This window comes from Thamnophis sirtalis, unplaced genomic scaffold (assembly GCF_051295495.1).
Source record: "Thamnophis sirtalis isolate CommonGarterSnake01/CBP01778 unplaced genomic scaffold, rThaSir2_p1.2 scaffold_6, whole genome shotgun sequence".
NCBI lineage: Eukaryota > Metazoa > Chordata > Lepidosauria > Squamata > Natricidae > Thamnophis > Thamnophis sirtalis.
The window spans coordinates 73,386,114-73,407,494 of NW_028261386.1; the positions used below are offsets into that span (position 1 = coordinate 73,386,114).

At 42.9% G+C, this 21,381-nt stretch overlaps 1 protein-coding gene across 1 annotated transcript in view; it reads left to right on the forward strand.

Annotated features, from left to right (window-relative positions):
• Positions 1–21,381, forward strand: part of RPS6KA2 (ribosomal protein S6 kinase A2) — a 148,232-nt gene that overhangs the window by 57,114 nt on the left and 69,737 nt on the right. The window contains exon 4 of the mRNA XM_087718193.1: positions 21,063–21,143. Coding sequence (XP_087574319.1) covers positions 21,063–21,143 — 81 coding nt within the window. The remainder of the gene's footprint in view (positions 1–21,062; positions 21,144–21,381) is intronic.

A 21,381-nucleotide genomic window follows, 5' to 3' on the forward strand; every position in this document is an offset into this window, starting at 1 on the left:
ATGTTTTACTTTTACTACTCAAATATCTGGTTATTATTCTTTATTATCAATTATTATAAACCACCATACATTGAAAGAAACTGCAGAAATAGCAAACATCTAGTACAGCAATGGCAAACCTTTTTTGCCTCGGGTGCCAAAAGCATACCCCCATAATTTAATGCCCCCCGTGCCATGCTCCCTGCGCATGCATGTGTTGCACCACCACCACCCCACTGCCCCGCGCATGCATGCACAGCATCTTGGAGCCTGGGAAGGGTGGAAACAGCTTTCCATGGAGGCCGGAAACGGACCATTTTCTGAATTCTGGTGGGCCCAATAGGTCCGTTTTTCACCCTCTGCAGGCTCCAGAGGCTTTCTAGGAGCCTGGGGAGGGCGAAAAATGGCCCAACATGCAAACCGGAGGTTTGGGAACAGACTTCCGGGTTGCCCATTGGGCCATTTTTCTCCCTCCGGAGGGCGAAAAACAGCCAAAAATCAAGGCAGTTGAGCAGACTGGCCGAAAATCAGCTGGCCAGCGCACACATGCACACTGGAACTGATAGGGCAACACCTTACGTGCACTCAGAAATGGCTCTGCATGCCACCTGTGGCACACATGCCATAAGTTCACCATCATGGATCTAGTATATTGGAAGGATCTTGAGAGGTGAGAAAAAGAGATGTTGCCTAGGAAATGGTCAGATAAGAGACAGCATAGCGCATAGCAGGACAGTGGGTGGGGCAAGAGGCTCAGAGTTATCCTCCCTAAATTTTCAGGCTGAAAAGGTGTCAGTGGGAGAATTGTACTTTTAGACATGCAGGGTTCTGTTAATGTCGCTGTACAATGAAGTAGAATTGTTTGGTTGTATTTCTTGTTTGGTATTCTTGATTTGGCTGACATCCCCTATGCCAGGGATGTCAAACTCACGGCCTGTGAGCTGGATGCATCACACGCTGGCCACACCCACATCTGATTTAGCAAAGGGGGGAAAGTTGTGATACATCATGTGAAGATGCCATGATGATGAGAGTTTGACACCCCTGACCTATGTCCTTTGATTTGTAGCCGCACTCATAAGCAGAAGATAATGCTTAGAGGGCTTATATTGAGAGACATGAAGTGTTCAATAAATGTCAGATTCCTCTGAACCAGCCCTAAATTGCATTAGGGTGGGTCATATATTTGAGCAGACTGGCTGAAAAAATTGAAGAAAAATACTATTTCTTGGATTACCTGAAAGACCATCGCACCTTTTTTCCCCATCTCTTCCTGAAGATATTGTGCATATTATAATAGCCAAGCCAGATTGCCAAAGAAACCCACCTAGATTGGCTCTGATGGGGGAAAATTGAATAGAGAGGGGAGAAAAAAGGGGGGTGATATGTCTGCTGCAAATGCTGTAAGTCCATCTGAAAAAAAAGATAATGTTGTTTTCGTCTTACAGAAAATAAGCTGCTGTTCTGGTTCCTATTATATTCTGATTAATAGCTGAGGTTCAGAAAAAGGTCACTGAATCAGTTTACGTGTTTTATCCTTTCTTACCACAAAGCATGTAAACCAAGAAATATTTTATTATTTGCTAAGTGTGCATGAATTCCTTTTTAATAATAAGACTTATTTATAGTTTTAATGCATTAATACTACATTATCTGCTGCTTCTGCTTATGTTGTTTAGGATGCAGGGGTATGATGGTGTACTTAGATGGCATGTATAAAATATAAGTAAATAGTAGACATTGCTATTAAATATAAGATTCAACAGCAGAAGCTTTCTGAGTGATTAACAATGATGGAGGGTGTTATGGTCTTAAGAGCATAAGATGATCACTATACTTGAACCAGCTCTATGGTGCTTCACGTAGTGTTAGTTGTCACATTAGAAATAGTTTGTTCAGAATGTGGACAGGATACTTTTCATTGTTCCATAATTGTTACTTTTCCTGGGCTAAAGCCTCCACCCTCTTTATTGAAAAACAATTGTCTGTGAACACTAGGACAGCCAGAAGAATACTTTGAAATCTTTGTAAATTTAGGGATAGACTCTAGGAGTCTAGACTGGGAATCTGGGAAAATATTGCCAGAATTTAGATAATGAAATTGTAGACAAGAATAAAATTAGGAAGTGTCCTTTTTGTTTTGGCTGAGATCATATTTGAATCATATTCATCAGTCTGGTGGCCTGGTCAGACATAAAACCATAAAGTCAGATGAGACATGAATCCTGGAAGATATTAAAGGAAGACATCTTGCAAACAGATTTGTTCCAATGGACCCTCATGGGGCTCCACAGTAACTTTAATGTTAATGCTCTTATCAGAACAGAGCTGAAAGGGACCTTGGAGGTCTTCTAGTCTAACCCCCTGCTCAAGCAAGACCCCCTATACCATTTCAGATAGGTGGCTGTCCAGTCTTTTCTTAAAACCCTCCAGACGTTCTGTTGTCTTGTCACCATCCATTACACATTCATTTCCTTTTCTTCACAATATAAACGCTTTGGGTTTTTTTTCCAGAGTCTGGGGGCATTTCTCACAAGCCTCAGCTTATTTGGACTTTCAATATTTTTGACAATATTCTGGTTTCTAGTCACTGCCATGACTTCTTTGATTATATAAGCCTTTTCTTTTCTTTCTTACACATTCTATTCTTTTCTTTTCAGCCTTTTAGAACACTTTTTAGAGATCTTTCATTTTTTCCTTCCAGTAAAAATTGTGCGCTCTTCTCTTATTTTTTCTCATCTTGATATCATGATGTCAACATGGTCACTTTCTGCAAATGGCACCATGCACCTTCATTTCTTCAATCATTTCATGTATGTTGGCAAGAATTAGGTTCTCAGTTCTTTCTTTTATTCCTGACACATAAAGTTACCAGCAAGACAAAACAGGAATTTTTTAAAACTTCTGCACTTGGCAATAGAGTTGGATGTACTTCTCTACTTGGAGAAGTTCTGCTTATATTGAATATCTGGATTGGAGATATTGGAGACCTTCTCCAGCAGTTTTATAAGCATCATGGTGGGGGGGACAAGATGAAGCTCCTTAGGGCCTTCTAGGTCAATGTTGAACAGTGTTTCTCCAGCACTACCTATTTGAAAAGGCCTGACAGAAAGACTTGTATCACTGTTCCAACAAATGATCCAGAGTTGGATCTGTGATGAACAGTACTGAAAGTGCTGAGATGACTAGGAGAACTATTAAAACCGTTTACAGTTTCCAGCTTAAGTCACCCCCAAGTTGAACAAAGCAATTTCAGTATCCTATCCTGACTGACAGCTCAGTTGAAATACACTAGATCCAGAAAATCAGTACTATTCAGATATAATTAGTACTTTAAGCCCCCAAATCCTGGCCCTTGTTCTTAGAAAGAACAAGAACATTTGAGGGTGGTCTATAATTGCTCAATTTATCAGTAAAGGTTTTTAAATGGCCTCCCTTGGATTGGGGACACATATTCCTCCCATAAGGTGTTGATGGTTTTCCTTAACAGGGACCTGATAAAGGTGGACTAAACAGATCATACCTCTCTTCTCTAGAATTGTTCTAGACTCTACCACTTAATCTTGCTCCTTTGCAATGCTAAATTGTAGCATCAAGACACTAGAACATTAGAGAAGGAAGATTCATCTTTCATCTAATAAGGCACAGCCATTTGAAGGCCTATGCTATGATGATAAATACATCAGAAAGGCCATTTTTCTTTGTCCAGATACATCTCAAATTTGTGTTTGTTAGATTGCATGAGTTGTGAATGGGCTGAATCATACTCTTTGTTCATCTCTTCCTCCTTCCAGAATCATATAATTATCAAAGTGCTTTTGAACATATCTTGTGGAAATAAAGTTCTTGTGGAAATAAAATTCTTGTATTCAGTGCCATTATTACTATAGAAGATATCTAATGAATCTGTTAAACAGGTTAACTGGATCAGTTACAATTTTTGTCACTCAAGAGAGATAGTTTGAGCAATATGTTTTGCCTCTTATTCTTTACATTTTTGCTCAGCTTAGCTTCCAGTTAATTCATAAGAGGTTATTAGAAACGCTTTTGTTAACACCGTAAATGCCTCTCTGGGGATTAAACAGGACACTGCCTTCTTAAAAGAGGTAATTATTAGTCCACTTATAAAGAAGTCTCTGCTAGTGCCTTGGGACATAAGCATGAAAGACCAAACCTTTTACACGGTTGAGCAAGGCAACCAAGAGCGGCAATCTAGGAAAAAGTTGTTTCTTACCCATTTCAAATTCACTTGTGGCTATGGAACTGAGGCTGTTAGACTAATTAATTATCTTTGGGGATCATCAGATAGCGATTATAATTGTATTCTTGACATCTCAGCAGTTTTCAGTACTATCTACTATGATATCTTTTTATCACCTGAGAAGTCTAGGGAGTAGCAACACGGCATTAGAATGCATTTGCTGTTATTTCTTATATAGTATATATAATGCAGTGCTAAATTTTTAAATGGTAAGAAATATTATTTTCTCACTGAAGAATGGAATGCAGTAATGAAATCATAGCATCAGTTTATTGTTGTGTTGTTATGATTGCTTTCCTGCAGAACATTCCTATTACTGGCATTGGGATTCTTTAACCAGGAGCAGAGTTTTTAAATTAAAATCAATCACAATTCCCAACATGCACTTCAACGTCATTTTTGGACTTAAAGGGCAGTTATTACGACAGCTAAATTAAAGGTTTAAGTAAGTGCTCTGAATTATCTCCTCCACCAGCAGCAAGCAGATCAGTAAATCTGTCCTGGTTGAGCTTTTATTGCTGTTACAAGCTGAGTTGCAGTGCCCAAATTTTTCTTAGTATAAAATTCAAGAGCCCTGAGAGGGGATCTTGTAGCATAATTGAATCATTTTTGCTTTTCTTCCACTTCCTCCACTATATTGGAAATATGTAATTTTTCATTTCTGGGAATATTTTCCTGAATAAAATGATAGAAGACAAAAGTGACACATCGAATTCTTTCCATCTAGCCTCTCAGAGTGTGTAGAATTGGTTGGATTACAAATTGTGTAAATAAATGAAACAACCAATAAATAGGTTACCAACTCAGGAGTTGCCACAAAAAAGAGGGAGTCAAGCTATTCTCCAAAGCACCTGAGGGTAGAACAAGAAGCAATGGGTGGAAACTAATCAAGGAGAAAAGCAACTTAGAACTAAAGAGAAATTTCCTGACAGTTAGAACAATTAATCAGTGGAACAACTTCCTTCCAGAGGTTGTGAATGCTCCAACACTGGAAGTTTTTAAGAAGAGATTGGATAACCATTTGTCTGAAATGGTGTAGGGTTTCCTGCCTAGACAAGGGGTTCGACTATAGAAGACCAACCCGGAAGACCAACGGAAGACGTCTCTTCTGTTATTCTATTCTATATTGATCTATGTGATAGAGGATTGACATACAGCTCAATAGCAAAGTTTCTAGGTGGCGTACAGTAACAACAAGAAAATTAATACAATGCAAATTAAATATGATGGAGTATTTAAAAACATCCAGTGACAGAAAATAAAACTACAGTGATAAATTGTCAAGCAATTTGTACATAGATAGAAGTAGGGGTAGATACAGATATATTTGAACTAGGTTTTAAAGAGCCTGAAAAAGAGGGGTTGCTTAAAGCCCCAAATCTACCAAATAGGTAAACAGTGAGTGCCTAGCATGTAAGAGATGAAGGAGAAAGCCCTTTCTGTAATTAACACTCATTTGTCTGGGACACTGAGTTTAAATGTTTCACAGGCTAAAGAGACCCACTGTACAGACAAACCCCACCTGCCTCTCAAGCCATCAAGAGAATGCCCAGGTATCAATTAACTTGGAAATGTGGGAGGGAAAACCCTAGAATTTATACTATGGGGCAGAACCCATAGAACGGTTTTAACTTCTTTGCACTATAGAGAGCAGAATCAATTGGGTATAAGACTTTATAGCTGGGGCCATGCATTACACTTGGTTGTAATCAAGATCCCTAAAATGTCTTTTACAACTATCACAATAGGATTCACATTGTGCTAAGTCAGAATTAAATCATGTAGTTTACTATCAAACACAGCAAGCAAAGATGATCCTTGCTATCTATGACCTTGTTTCCACAGTTTCACATACAGTATATTTAGTTCAGGCACTATCTTTTGTGCCTTTACCCATGCAAAAAATGTCAAATGAACTTTTGTGCAAAAAAAAATGTTTAGAATCCTGTCCCCTTACTTTACTTATACAAAAAAGATGGATTCCATTCAGTGCTACTGATTCATGCCATACCAAAAACCATTTTCATGTATTGCACTATTTCATTGTCACACAAATCCACCGAGGATGGTTTTTACATCTACTTTGCTTGCATGGATTTATTTGTAATTCCAAACTTGTCCTGACTCCTGAGCAGCATCATTCATTAAATGAATTAAAATGCAAAAAGTAGGACAAATGCTTTGGTTACGAAAATATCTTCTTAATAGAGGCATGAGTTTGTCTGGTAGTAGTATCATCTGTTTCCTTCCATTCCCAGTGAAAAGTTCTGGTTATTGATATTCATAAGGCAATAAAAAACATAATACCGTAATGTAAATCTCTGTGAAGGGAAATTGTAATTGATGAAAGCCAGAAAGAATTCCTATTATGAACAACTCATAATAGAGGAGATCCCTCAAGATCTTCTTTTTATGATGATGAAGATGATAGAGATAATGATTGCATTATGTCTTTGTTAGAATATAGGTGATAAATAAAATGGCTAAGTTCAGATTTGGAGACTGTCAAGTTTCAAGAATTTCTGCTTCCTTGATTACTGTATGTAATCAATTTGCCATTTTTTCCTGTCAACCTCCTCCTCCTCTTTTCACAGGTAGAACATGATAGAATTCTTTATTAGCCATGTGTGATTGGGCACACAAGGAATTTGTCTCTGGTTCATAAGCTCTCAGTGTACATACAAACAACAAGTGATAAATCATGATCATAATAATAAAATACAATCATCATAAATCATAAGATACAACATTCAGTGATAGTCATAGGACACTAAATAATCAATCAGGATAAATGATGAGATACAAACAACAAAGTTATAAGTCATAAGAAGCTAAGAACATAGATATGTTGTGCCCTGTAGTGTTTTTTATTTCCCCTGCCAAGTTCCCAACCTTCATGTTCATTATTATTTTCTTCCACACCACTCACTTCTCACTTGCTTACTCCATCTCAAGCTGCACTTCTGCAAGCTTCATACACTTTTCTTTCCTGCCAGGTTATTATTGGGGCAGAGCATCTTATATCTCTGCTGTTAGTTTCATCTCTTCATCACCCTCAACTAGCTCAGCTGCCCATTCATTTCCAGAAATTCTTAGTTTCTGCAGCCTGCATACTCCATAACCAGGAATAACTGCAACAGCTGATTTTCATCTTCAATCTTGGAATTGTTGTGATGCTGTTATCATGGGCTCTGCATCTATTGCTATTCTCTCAAAATCTCTATTTGCAACCTCAACTGAAAATATTCCCAGGAGTAAACTCAATTGTTGGAGACTACACAAACATCTTTTTTTAACTTTCTGCTTGTGTTATCCTGTTTAGCTTTTTCAAGATGAGCCAGTTAACATCTGCCTTAGTTGCATAATCTATATACTTAGAATGTAGAGTAATTGCTGTTTTTATATACATACACAATTTTATTAAAGATTTTTAATAAGTATAGAAAGTTACATGAAGTAGTATAAGAAAAAGAAAAGAAAGAGAAATGCAGGTGCAAAAAGGAAAAAAAGTAAAGAAAAAAAATAGAAAAAATAGCCATCATTTTCATCAACTATTCCTCCATTGTTGATGATGCTGAAGTTTCCCATCTTTGTACATACAACAATATTGTTGTACAAAGTTCAGTCACTTTATTCCAATTGTTTATACAATTTTGCTTTGCTGGGTTTCAGTAAAGTTGCTGAATAAACAAATAAAACAGACTTTTATTTCTTGTTTTTAAATTGGTGTATGATACAGTAAAACAATTACCTAAAATCTATGAAAATTGTGAAACATTTAAAATGGTAACATGAAAATATCAGATAGCTTAAAGACCATCAATTATTCCATCAGTAGAACTCCAAAAGAAGCCATTCTCCAATCCTATAAACAATGTTTAATAAATCATTTCAAAATAAATCAGATATGACCAACAGCAGCATTGTTAATTGGGAAAAACATTAACTACGTAATATAATGGAAAAAGTCTTAGCAAGAGGCAGCATCTGGCCAACTATATCTGGGCTCAAAAGCTAAACAGGATTGGCCCGGATTATTACTTAGATCAGCAGGAAATTCCAGAACTGGGAAATGACAGAACACCCCTGAAGAATGCAGTGACAAACTCTTTCTGCATTGTTTTAAGAAACACTGCATGATTGTGACCACATAATTACCATTCTGGAGCGAACTGTGACTTGAAAAATTCTTTGCCTTTAATAAGGCAGAGAAGTATAAGCAACGTATTTACTTTATTTAATAGTACATGCATACTGTATAGAATGGGATGCAGTGGCTCAGTGACTAAGACGCTGAGCTTATCAGAAAGGTTGGCAGTTCGGCTGTTCGAATCCCTAGTGCCGTGTAACGGAGTGAGCTCCTGTTACTTGTTCCAGCTTCTGCCAATCTAGCAGTTCAAAAGCATGTAAAAATGCAAGTAGAAAAAATAGGAACCATCTTTGGTGGGAAGGTAACAGCGTTCCATGCTCCTTTGGTATTTAGTCATGCCGGCCACATGACCATGGAGACTTCTTCAGAGGGCGCTGGCTCTTCGGCTTTGAAATGGAGATGAGCACAGCCGCCCCCCTAGAGTCAGGAACGACTAGCACATATGTGCGAGGGGAACCTTTACCTTTATATTGCATAGACAAGACTAATCCTCAATTACTATCACAATTGCGTCCAGAATTTCTGCTGCTAAGCAAGGCGATTGTTCAGTGAGTCGAGCCTGTTTTTACAACCTTTTTATATTTGCTATAGTTGTTAAACAAAACACTGCAATCGTGAAGTGACTCATTTGGTCATTAAGTGATTCTAACTTCTCCCAATTACTATGCTTATCACAAGCTTGCTGGGAACGTTGCAAATGAAGATCAGATGACCTGGATGCCGCAACAGTCGTAAATACATGCCAGTTGCCAAGCACCCAAATTTTGATCACATGATCATGGGGATATTACGATGGTCATGAGTGCAAGGATTAGCCGTCAAGTCACTTTTTTCAGTGCTGTTATAATGTTGATTGGTCATTAAACAAATGATTGAAATTTGAGGGCTATCTGAAGTCTCAGTTGTCTTTGGTCTTCAATATAGTCTTATCAAAGTGAGATGAAATAGTCAATCTGTTTGGAGAAAAGTCTGAATGTTAGAAAGCATTACTTAAAAATCTCTTGGAGAAAGAAAAGTGCATCAATGTTGTCAGTCCTGAAGATCCAAAAAAAGAAGAGGCATTACTGGGGAACATCTCCAGTTGGGACGATGGATTGATTCAACCATGTGATGGACATGTGGGTGCAAGGGAAGGGACTTTGACTTTCATTTTAGGTAGGGAAAACACGGGGGCTTTCAAATTTGGGTTTTGCCAGTTGTGCAGTGGTGTATTAACCATTAAGCAGACTAAACACGTGCTTAGGACACCAGGCCCAAAGTGGGCACCACAAAGTTGAGAAAGAAAGAAAAAAACCAATGAAGATTTGTACAGGATGTACAAAGGAGGGGGGCACCAAGATTTGTCAGTGCTTAGGGTACCAGTGAGCCTTAATCCGCCACTGCAGATGTGCCAATAAGACATCTGTAATAAAAAGGAACTTTGAGGAACTGCAGACCTCTCAAGAGTCTTCCTTGGTTGGGGGTGTTACTTGGAACCCTGACAGATATACCACAATAAAATTCAGGATTTGAGCCTATTGAATAGAGGAGGTTTAGGGTGGGCTTTGAGAGTGATGGAATGATGTACAGAAGAAAGAACCAAATTTTTAATGCTAATAATCTAACCTAATAATTCCCTGATCCTCAGGATTTGCAAGCAGAAGATTTTCCCATCATTAGACCATTGATCTTTTAATGGAAGTGACAGGGATTAGAAAAAGAGCCGTGTGAAATCAAGTATATGTGCTGCTATTAAGCCGCAGCCTCTCCTTGGGTCTCATGTGTTGTATTTCACCTTTTGTTCCCTCTTATTTTGCTTTTATTTCATTACTAAAAAGAAAGTCATCATGGTAACACTGTGATATTCTTATAGAAAAAGAGCATTGATATGATAAGAACAAAATAACTCTATTGAAATGCCACTCTTGAGCTTTTTCTGTGGAAGTTTGATTCAATTATATAAGGATGTCACTTCGTAAGTTATTAAATTTGGAAAACTAGCAACCTTTATGTGAATCTTAACTTCTAAATAACAGATTTCTTTGTATTCTTTTTTATTTTTCTGTGCTTGCTAACAAGGCAGCATTGACTAGATAATGATTTCCTAGGATGCTTTTGCCATGTATTTGAGAATAACATGTATTCCTCTTCTATCTATCGACATACAGTATTCTCTAATTTTGGAGTGGTCTGCATATAATTTTCGGTAATACAGTTGCTTTTCAAAACATTTTATAATTTCTGAATTTGTTTTTCAAAACAAAAAATACCACATACAAAACCCATGCAGCATTTCTAAAGGAACCATTATCATTAATGATTTAACATTTAACTAATTTGTCAGATTTGGGGGATTCTAAAAAATGTTTATGCCATGTCAAATTGCATAATGAGTGTAATTTGCAAATGTTTTTTGGCTCAAAATGTTTCTTAAGGTATTTTTTGAGGGAAAGAAACCCCATGTAATCATTCCTTGATTATAATACTAACCCTGTAAGTATTTTTAGTACTCTATAGTGTTAGAAGAAATGTCCATCTGGGTTCAGTTCCAAGTGGGGAGAAAGACACTGGATTCATGGAAGTTGCTCTACATGGGGCTGCCCCAGAAGAGTGTTCGAAGACTGCAGTTGGTCCAGAATGCAGCCGTGCGAGTGATATTGGGTATACCTAGATACTCCCATGTTACACCCATCCTCCGCGAGCTGCACTGGCTCCCCATTGGTCTCCGGACGCGCTTCAGGGTGCTAGTCGTTACTTTTAAAGCCCTACATGGTTTAGGACCTGGCTACCCGAGAGACCGCCTCCTGCCACTTACCTCCCAACGACCAACAAGATCGCACAGATTGGGCCTCCTCCGGGTGCCGTCGACCGGACAGTGCCGGCTGGCAGCTCCCTGGGGGAGGGCCTTCTCTGTAGCTGCGCCGGCCCTATGGAACGATCTACCTGTAGAGATCCGGACCCTTACCACTCTCCCGACCTTCCGTAAAGCCACCAGGACCTGGCTGTTCCGGCAGGCCTGGGGCTGTTGATCGATATCCAGCCCCACTTTGACAGAATGGATGATGTGGAATTTTAATATTGTATCTTTTATTTCAATTTTAAATGCTTCTTTTATTATGCCTGTAAGCCGCCCAGAGTCCCAAGGGAGTGGGCGGCATACAAATTTCAATAAATTGAAATTGAATTGAATTGCTTGGAAAGAAGGTTTATTAACAGAATCACATGGTTTGAGGTCCTGGGCAAAGGAAAAAGGGAAGAAGTGTTGAGAGTACCTGGGTTTTATGCCGTCTGTTGGGCTTTGAATTTGAGCCTGTGTTCTGGTTGATTGACAGACTCTCGTGGGACCAGGCAGGGATAATTCTGTAGGTTGTCTGTGTCCCAGGCTTGGTTGAGCCTTGCTGGGTGATGATGTAATGAAGGGGCTTTGGGCAATTCCTATTATGATTGTGCTTGAACAGTAGTGGGTTTCAGCTCCTGTTGCAACCAGTACGCTGCAATGGGAGCCGGCTGTGCAACACGGGCATGTGTGCTTCGACGCTCTAGCTGCTCGGTGGAGCATTGTGCAGGCGCTGTACGCTGCGCACATGTGCGCAGATGGCCCGTTTCCTTCAGATACAGGTAAGGAACGAGGGTGGGTGGGTGGGGCCTCCACAGCACCATTCCAGTATGGTGGCTGCTGCTTCCGGCAGGCACAGGTATGCATGTACCGGGGCGTATTGCCTGCAACCCACCACTGTGCTTGAAGGAGGTAGATCTTTGTTATGTAGAATAGACTGCCCCAGGCCTTAATGGTCCATTAACAAAGGTGGGGTGGGACTGAGTTTCTGCTTCCACTTTTAGGGGATATATTCTGCCCTCTTAATATTTCCTAAAATATTTCATTTTTCTAGGAGATGGGTGGGTGCTAACTTCCTACAATAGTTATAGTAAGTCCAATTGCGTTCAGTTAGATTTATTCCAAATACGTATAAGAATAAAAATCAGACCAAACCTGTGAACTGGAGAGAAAGAAACCAAAGACATTTGTGCAGCCCAGTTAAGGTTAACTCTCTTTTTCCACTACATCCCCCCCCCACCACCACCACTTTCCTCTGCACCGATTTTTGCCTCGCTCATTGGTTTCAGCAGAAGAAAATCACCTTAGCTTTACAAAAAGACTTACTTTTCTCTTGTTTCAAGGCTGAATCCAGATAGTAAAAAGGGTTTCAATTAGGCAATTACAAACCTTCTGCTCCCATACATATTCTGTGTTTGCACCCAGTACTGTTAGAGCTTTAATAGGATTTTCTTCAGTGGGTCTCCATGAGGAAAAAGAAGTCTCTCGAATCCAGAATTATTGTCTCTTTAACGTACACCAAAATTGATTTTGCTTAAAAAAAAAATCTGTCTAAATTCACCTCACCCACCTGACAGCTACTCAGCAGGGATATTTAAGTCTACAAATTTAACATCTTATTTTCCTGCTGAGGCAAATCATACCTATTTAACTAAAGCACATCATATTATAGCCATTAAAGCTACAGAATCTCTCTCAGGAGAAAAATGTTCCAATCTTCCTTGGAACATGAATGGCATGCCTTGCACTAACCAACATAGTGATGTTAGTTAAATACAATTTGCCCCAGAACACATCTCACAAGCAATTAATCATTACAATGTAGAAGCACCTATGACTTGACTTTCAAAATTAATATTCTGATCCTTAGGAAATAATCATAGCCTAGAAAGAGAAGCCTGCTAAATATTTTGCATTATTCTGTAAAATAGTTGGATGAAAACCACTCCATTCCTGCTGCTAAACAGGCTCTTGAGTAAGTTCCTAACAGCTGCACTTTCAGTAAACAATTATACAACTTGGTCTAAAGCAGTGGTGGGATTCAGCCAGTTTGCACCTATTCGGGAGAACTGGTTGGTAACTTTCTAAGCAGTTTGGAGAACCGGTTGTTGGAAGAAATCCCATCTTGTTTTTTTTCATTTTCCAGGGCTAATCCTGTAAGGAAGACAGGAAGGAAACATTCTGGTGTTGTCTCTAGCTTAATTTTTATTGCCCTGCTTACAGAAACTGCATTTCCTGTTAACCCTTGTTACATTGTAACAGCTAAGGCAAAGCGTCCATCGATGTGAGTGACATTGAGCTGGCCACACCTATTGAATATTCATAGGTTCATTGAATATGCATAAGGCCATGCAAATGGCCCTCGTTGGTTAAATGTACTTCAGCACCTTTATGTCGGTCAGCAACAGCCTCCTCCGTCCTGATTGGTTAGGACGCGAGGGAGGCTGTTGCCGGCTGAGAGTTAGTTCCTATTGGGTGAAGCCCCAGTATATATTGTTTGGCGCGCTAGTTTCTGACTGAATCGCTGTCATACTTACCTAGTTAATAAAGACTGTTTTCCGTTCACCCTGTGGTCGCGTCCCTCCTTACAGTCCTCAAAACTGGCGACGAAGGTGGGATCAGCGATTCCGCGACGCTAGGGTGAAAAGAGAGAGACAGGCAGTTAGCTGCCGCCGTCCAGACCGGCAACGAACGCTGCCTGAAGAGGAAAAAAAATTTTTTTTGTGGCCTCTCAGTGTCTCTCCCTTCACTACCGTCAAGATGACATCTGCTCTACCTCCTTTTGCCCCCTTTGGTTCGGCCGGAGAATCATGGGAGGGGTTTATGGAGAGGTTTGAGTGTTATTTGATCGCTTCCAAAAATCAAGCTCAAACCGAAGAGGAAAAATGCAGCTTTTTCCTCTCATGCTGCGAACCGTCCATGTTCGCGTCAGCGAGAGCCCTGGCAGCCCCACGGCCAGCGTACAAGCTGGGGTGGGACGAACTCATGGCCAGATTAAAGAACCATTACGCGCCCACCCCTTCTGTCATCGCTCGCCGGTTTGCTTTCCGCCGGCGAGTCCAAAAACAAAATGAGTCAATAAGCCAATTTTTGGAGGCTTTGCGAATGGTGGCCGCACAGTGGGAATTCTCAAACCTTGAAGAAAATTTGGTGGAACAGTTTGTGTGCGGGGTCCGCGATGTCAACCTGCGGAGCCGCATGTTCCGAAATCACCGAATCACCCTACTTCAGGCCGTGGAGACTGCCCGAGCAGCTGAACTGTCAGAGCAGTCCACGGCCGATATTGAGCGGTTGCAGATATCTACACCTGAGCGACCACCACCTGAAGCGTCGCCCCAAGCCCACATGGTTGAGGACGACCTGTCTTATGAGGACCCTGAAGAAGAAGTGGTGGCGCAGATGAGAACTTTGCCTAAGCGGAAGCCGAAACCTCAGCCTGCGGCGCAGCAAGCGTCCACGGTGCCCTGCCGGGGATGTGGAGGCCGTCATAAACGCCAGGCCTGCCCATTCCTCAATGCCATTTGTAACCGATGCAAAGGGGAAGGCCACCTAGCTAAGGTCTGCAGGGCCCTATTGCCGGCACCCTCGTTTCTTCAATCTCCCAGCCGTTCCCAGGCGCAGCCGCGCCGCCAGCAGCAGCGGCCACCGAGGCGGGCGGAAGATTGCTACCAGTCCACCAGTCAACCAACTAGTTTTGACAGTGCGGCGAGCCAAGCCGTTGCAGGGGCCCGGAAGGTCTCAGCCTCCGTCCAGCTGGAAGGTCAGCCTTGCCGGATGGAGGTGGACTCTGGCTCTTCTCGGTCCCTCCTGCCCTGGTCCATCTTCGCCAAGCTATGCCCTAAAGTGCCCCAGAAACGCCTAAGGCAATCTGAGGTTTCCCTGAGGGATTACCAAGGGAGGTTGATTCCTACTCTAGGATCCTTTCCTATCTCAGTGCGCTATGGCCAATTCCAGGGGAAACTGCCCATTCTCATAGTTAGGGATGACCTGCCGGCCCTTTTGGGCCTGGACTGGTTCCCGGCCCTGGGATTGTCTATTGGAGGGGTCCACCGGGTGGTTCCCAGTACCCTCGAAGACACCTTAAGGGAATTCTCGGACGTTTTCGACGGCCAGTTGGGTTGTTACAAGGGAACCCCCATCTCTTTAAGTTTAGACCCTCAGGTTGCTCCCATTAGGCTGAAAGCCCGCAGGGTGCCTTTTGCCTTGAGGGCCAAGGTTGACGCCGAACTGGATAAGTTGTTGGCGCAGGGAGTCATCGAGCCCGTTGATCATTCCCCTTGGGAGACACCCATTGTCCTCCCAATTAAACCAGACGGGTCGGTGAGGATCTGCGCCGACTACAAGTCGACGATCAACTTGGCCCTTCAGGCAAACCCCTATCCAGTCCCTGTAGTGCAACACCTGCTCCACTCCCTGGGGCAGGGTTGCACATTCGCCAAACTGGATATGGCGCAGGCCTACCAACAGCTCCCGGTGGATGACGATGCGGCGGCTGCCCAGACCATCGTCACCCATCGTGGGGCTTTCCGTTGTCGCCGCCTGCAATTCGGTGTTTCCGTGGCCCCGGGGATCTTCCAAAGCCTAATGGAGCGGCTGCTCCATGGGCTGCGGGCGTTGTTCCGTATTTCGATGACGTTCTGATCGCTGCTTCCAGCCGCTCAGAACTCATCGAAGTACTGCGGAAGGTCCTCAGTCGTTTCAGGGGCGCGGGCTTAAAACTAAAACGCAGCAAATGTTCGTTTGCTGTTCCGAGGGTGGAATTCTTGGGCTTCATGATTGACGCCCAAGGCATCCACCCCACGCCTTCTAAGGTCGCAGCCATTAGGAACGCCCCGGCACCCACCTCCAAGGCGGAGCTGCAGGCGTTCCTAGGGCTCCTGAACTTTTACGCCCCTTTTATACCGCACAAGGCGTCACTAGCCGAGCCGCTGCATCGGTTGCTCGACCGATCTGCGGCCTGGTGCTGGGGGAGCCGCGAAGCGCATGCGTTCGCGGCTGTCAAAGAAACTCTGACGTCAGCGGCAGTCCTGGTTCAGTACAATGACAGGATGCCACTGACGTTGGCGTGTGACGCCTCCCCCTATGGAGTCGGGGCCGTCCTAAGCCATGTCCTCCCTAATGGCTTGGAGGCCCCTGTGGCCTATTACTCCCGGACACTCTCCTCGGCGGAGCGTAATTACAGCCAGATCGACAAGGAGGCTCTGGCTGCAGTGTCCGGGATTAAGAGGTTCCACGACTACCTCTATGGTCGGCCTTTCACCCTTGTCACCGACCACAAGCCACTCCTTGGGCTTCTGGCAGGTGACAAGCCGACCCCCCCATCCTCTCTCCCCGCATGACAAGATGGACGGAGTTCCTTGCAGCGTATTCATATACGCTGCAGTACCGTCCAGGCAAGCAGCTGGGGCACGCCGATGCCTTAAGCCGCTGCCCGTTGCCAGAGACCGATTCCGCCCTGGTGCCCAGTCTCTCCATTCTGTCCATCGCGTCTTCCGGTTTCCCTATTTCGGCCGCTGATGTCGCGGCCTGCACTAAGGCCGATCCGATCCTCTCCCAGGTCGCTTCCTGGGTCTTGAGGGGATGGCCCTTGGACAAAGTGGCAGAGGGCTTCAAGCCCTTTAAAATCCGACAGGCGGAGCTCTCCCTCCACGGGGGATGCCTCATTTGGGGGGATCGAGTGGTGATCCCCACCGCGCTACGGCCACAAGTCCTGTCCCTGCTCCATAAGGATCACCCGGGCATAGCACGAATGAAGGCATTAGCCCGTAGCTATGTCTGGTGGCCCTTACTGGATTCAGAGATAGCGGCCTATGTTGGCCGCTGCAACCCCTGTCAACAATCTAGGCCAAATCCCCCAGCTGGGCCTGCTCGCGAGTGGGAGGCTCCGAGAGGCCCGTGGTCATGCCTCCACCTGGATTTTGCCGGCCCCTTCCACGGTCAGAATTTCTTGATCGTGGTGGACGCTTACTCCTGCTGGGTGGAGCTGGTCCTGATGGGCTCCACCACAGCTGAGAGTACGGTCCGGGCCTTGAGAAGGCTTTTCGCGACCCATGGGTTGCCGGACCTGATTGTTTCTGATAATGGGCCCCAATTTATGTCCACCACGTTTCAGGAGTTTCTGGCCGGGCAAGGGATTCGACATGCGCCTATAGCCCCGTACCACCCGGCCAGCAATGGCCGGGCGGAGCGGGCGGTCCGCTCAGCAAAGGAGGCACTGGGCCGCATGGACCGGGGCGACTGGCAGGAGAAAGTGGCGGCTTACCGGCTAAGCCAACATTCCACTCCCTGCCCAACAACCAACCGAAGCCCCTCGGAGCTCTTGATGGGCCGGCGTCTGCGGACTCCCCTGGACCGGCTACATCCGTTGTATTCAGGGGATCAGCCGAGCAACCTGGGGGTTATCCCTTCCCGTTCATTTAAACTGGGGGACACAGTATGGGCCCGGGCATTTTCTGGGCCTACTAGATGGGTTCCAGCCACTGTGACTGCCCTGACAGGCCCGTGTTCTTTTAGAGTCGGATTGGCTGACGGATCCCAATGGAGGCGCCACCTGGATCAATTAAGGAGGCGCCTCCCGCCGACAGCCGACAGCCCGGACCCAACCGATGCCAGCACCGCCTGTCCGGGGGAGCAGTTCGAGGCCTTCGCCACTCCAGGCCTCTCCTATCAACAACCTGGAACTCAATCCGGAGAAGCAAAGCCTTGGGCCTTCACCACACCAGGCCCAACCTGCCCGAGCGCCCCCTGCAGGGGACTCCAACCGACATCTCAAGCCGCCGCAGAACGGTCCCCACCTCGGCCTATGTTCCTTCCCCCCGACACGCCTCCCAGACATGACTCTGTCGCCTTGGACACGCCGCCTCGCCCCTGCTCACCATTACCGTTGAGCCCTCCTTCTGGGCCATCCCGAGAAGGCGTGCCTTGGAGCTACACCCCCTTCCGGGAGGAGCTACCACAAGGAGGTCCTCCTCCGCCGACGACTAGTGTGGAACTGCGTAGATCAGGGCGGGTCCGGCACCGCCCCGCCTACTTGCAGGACTACGCATGCTCCACCCGAGGAGCATGCGCGGAACTGGGGGAAGGGGTATTGAATATTCATAGGTTCATTGAATATGCATAAGGCCATGCAAATGGCCCTCGTTGGTTAAATGTACTTCAGCACCTTTATGTCGGTCAGCAACAGCCTCCTCCGTCCTGATTGGTTAGGACGCGAGGGAGGCTGTTGCCGGCTGAGAGTTAGTTCCTATTGGCTGAAGCCCCAGTATATATTGTTTGGCGCGCTAGTTTCTGACTGAATCGCTGTCATACTTACCTAGTTAATAAAGACTGTTTTCCGTTCACCCTGTGGTCGCGTCCCTCCTTACAGTCCTCAAAAACACCCACCCAGTCACATGACCACTGAGCCACACCTACCCAGCTGGTCATTAGGTCAGAGAACCGGTTGTTCAATTATTTGACTCCCACCACTGGTCTAAAGTGTTTATGGAAGCAGAAAACTCATAACAGTTACTACTGTCTAACTCAATCTCACATATCCATCGCCTTCCTTAGCTGGCTAATCATGTTACATGGCAAGTTTACCAAAGAACTCTTATATGTTATCACCGATCTTATTGTTTATTAAATTTATATGCCTTCTATTTCCCAATAAAGCAGTTGTTATTATTGTTCTCATGTAAGAATAAGACTATTATAGATATATAATCAAAATATATATACAGTATATTTAACACCTGATTGAGACAGCCAATCCAGGAAGAAATTGTGATCACAAGCATCTGCAGGATTTCATCAAAATTATGAAAGCAACATCTCACTGAGAGTTTTGCCCTTTTGTATTTCTGTGAGATGTCTCCAAACCCTATAACAGGAATGAAGGTGACAAATCAACAGTGTTATGGTCACTCCCCACTCTAATGATGCCTCTAACTCTGCTTGATGGTATTGCTAGGGCTCAGGAGTAGAGGAGAATTAACACAGTCACATTCAACCAGTTCTTTTCTCCGGAACGACAAAACCAGATCTGAAGTCTAATGGAAAAGGATCTTTAAACAACCAATAACCAGAACATGAGTTATTCCAGAGCGATCTACATGACCTAGATTCTGGTTACATTTCCAGCAGTCTACATGGTTTCTTTCAAAGTGGATAGCACTCTCTCAAAAAAAGAACCGACATCTTTCTTCCAATCATTTATAATTGCCTTTGAAATAACAGGCAGCAAAAAGCTTTTCAATCATTTCTTATTTCTGTTGAAGAAAGGGCAGACTTGGATACATGCTGTTAGGTGCTTGTGATAGCACTGTATTATGACAAATGCAGGAATACGTTTATGTGGTGTTTCCAGGTCTTTATCTAATGTGCTTCAGTCTCTGGCAGTTATGGTTGTGACTGTAGCAATTCTTGAAGAGACCCCAACCTGTGGAATCTCATGCTTTCATTCCTAAGCATGAAAAGGACAAAGGGAGACTTGCCCCAGACCGCAGGGGATGGAAAAGGAAATTAAAGCTAGCTACAGGATTTCCCAAACCCATATTCAAATTCATAGACATGTGCACCACCATTTGCTGAGTTAAATATTGTTATTTTATAGTATTTCAGAAAACAGTTAAAGAAGAGTACTTAATAAGGTAAATACTGCATATGCAACTGCATTCAAATTTGGATCAAGACACTAATAAGTTATCTGGGATCATGTGACATAATCTAATAACTACAGCATGGCGAACTATTATGAAATACAGTTAGTCACTGTTGTGATGCATCTTCTTGTCATTTTGTAATATTAGTTTGAACCAAGAAGATGCTCCCTAATTATATTTCTGTCCCTCTTTGCAAGAAAATAAAATTCATCTCCTCTACATGGGTTTTTGACTTTTCTTTTCTACTAATTGTTTGGAAAGTGCAATGTTTTTATCAAGACTGTATCCAGGAAATGATGTTCCATGAGTCATCCTGTCCAATAACATTAGATCAGAAAGCATACTCAAATGTATTTAGAAGTGACCTCCAGCTGGTACCTTTTGATATGATTTGATGTTGTTATGTATCCCTGTTTCCCCAGGCAGTGAGAATTCCAGAAACCATATGTTCATTATTTCTTTCAGATGAAGGAGTATGGGAGAGTTAATACTTATTTTATTTATTATTATAAAGAAAGACATAACTGTATCGAATGGTTTACTCCAATTAAATTGCAACCCACAAAATCTTCATCTCTGTAAGACTTATTCCTGAGTAGACATGCTGAAAATTCATAGATCTCCAGAGAGTGGTTAGCTCAAAAGTTTCATCACTCTTTTTTTTAATTTGTATTTAAAATTTGAAGTGATATTTTAGTGTTAGATTAGATTAGATTAAATAGTTAGATACTTCATTGCCATTTATCTTTAGCTGAGTGGATATCTCATTTTAAAAGCTGCTCTTAGCTCATTTTAGACAATCAACTTATCAACTTAACAAAGGGTGGGAAAGATTACTGTTCTAATAGCATCATTGATGTAAGGCGCATGTCTAGCAAGAAATAATAGCAATAGCAATAGCAGACTTATATACCGCTTCATAATGTTCTGTATGTATGTATTGCACATATTTACAAAAAACAGGAAATAATTATTTTAGGATGAAACTTCAAATAGGGACAATTTTGTCCTTCTGACTAGAGCATCGTGACTTGTCTCCAGTCTGTCTAGCAATAGGAGAAATCATTAATTCTGCAAAAATTCTGACTGTATGCAAAACACATATCTTCTTTTGCTCATAATGTTTCATTAAGTGGTAAACCATGCAGCCCACAAAATTCACAATACAAGATTCTTAAATCTTAAATATCTTTTTTAAATTATTTTTTCCCATAGTCCGAGATCGTGTACGATCAAAAATGGAAAGAGACATTTTGGCTGAAGTGAATCACCCTTTCATTGTAAAACTTCATTATGGTAAGATTTCTCCAATATAATTTCTCTAATACAGAATTCCTATGGCTCTATGGGCATTTTCAACTGGATACATCATACTATACTGTTTAAAATCATAAACCATTAACCATTCAACCAGGCTTTATGTTTTGTCATCTATGATAAACAGCTTAATTTTATAAGTAAAGCATCCTATTATGGTTTGTTAAAAAAAAATCTATGGTTAAAATAAAGAGCCAGAGCCAATTTGATATAATTG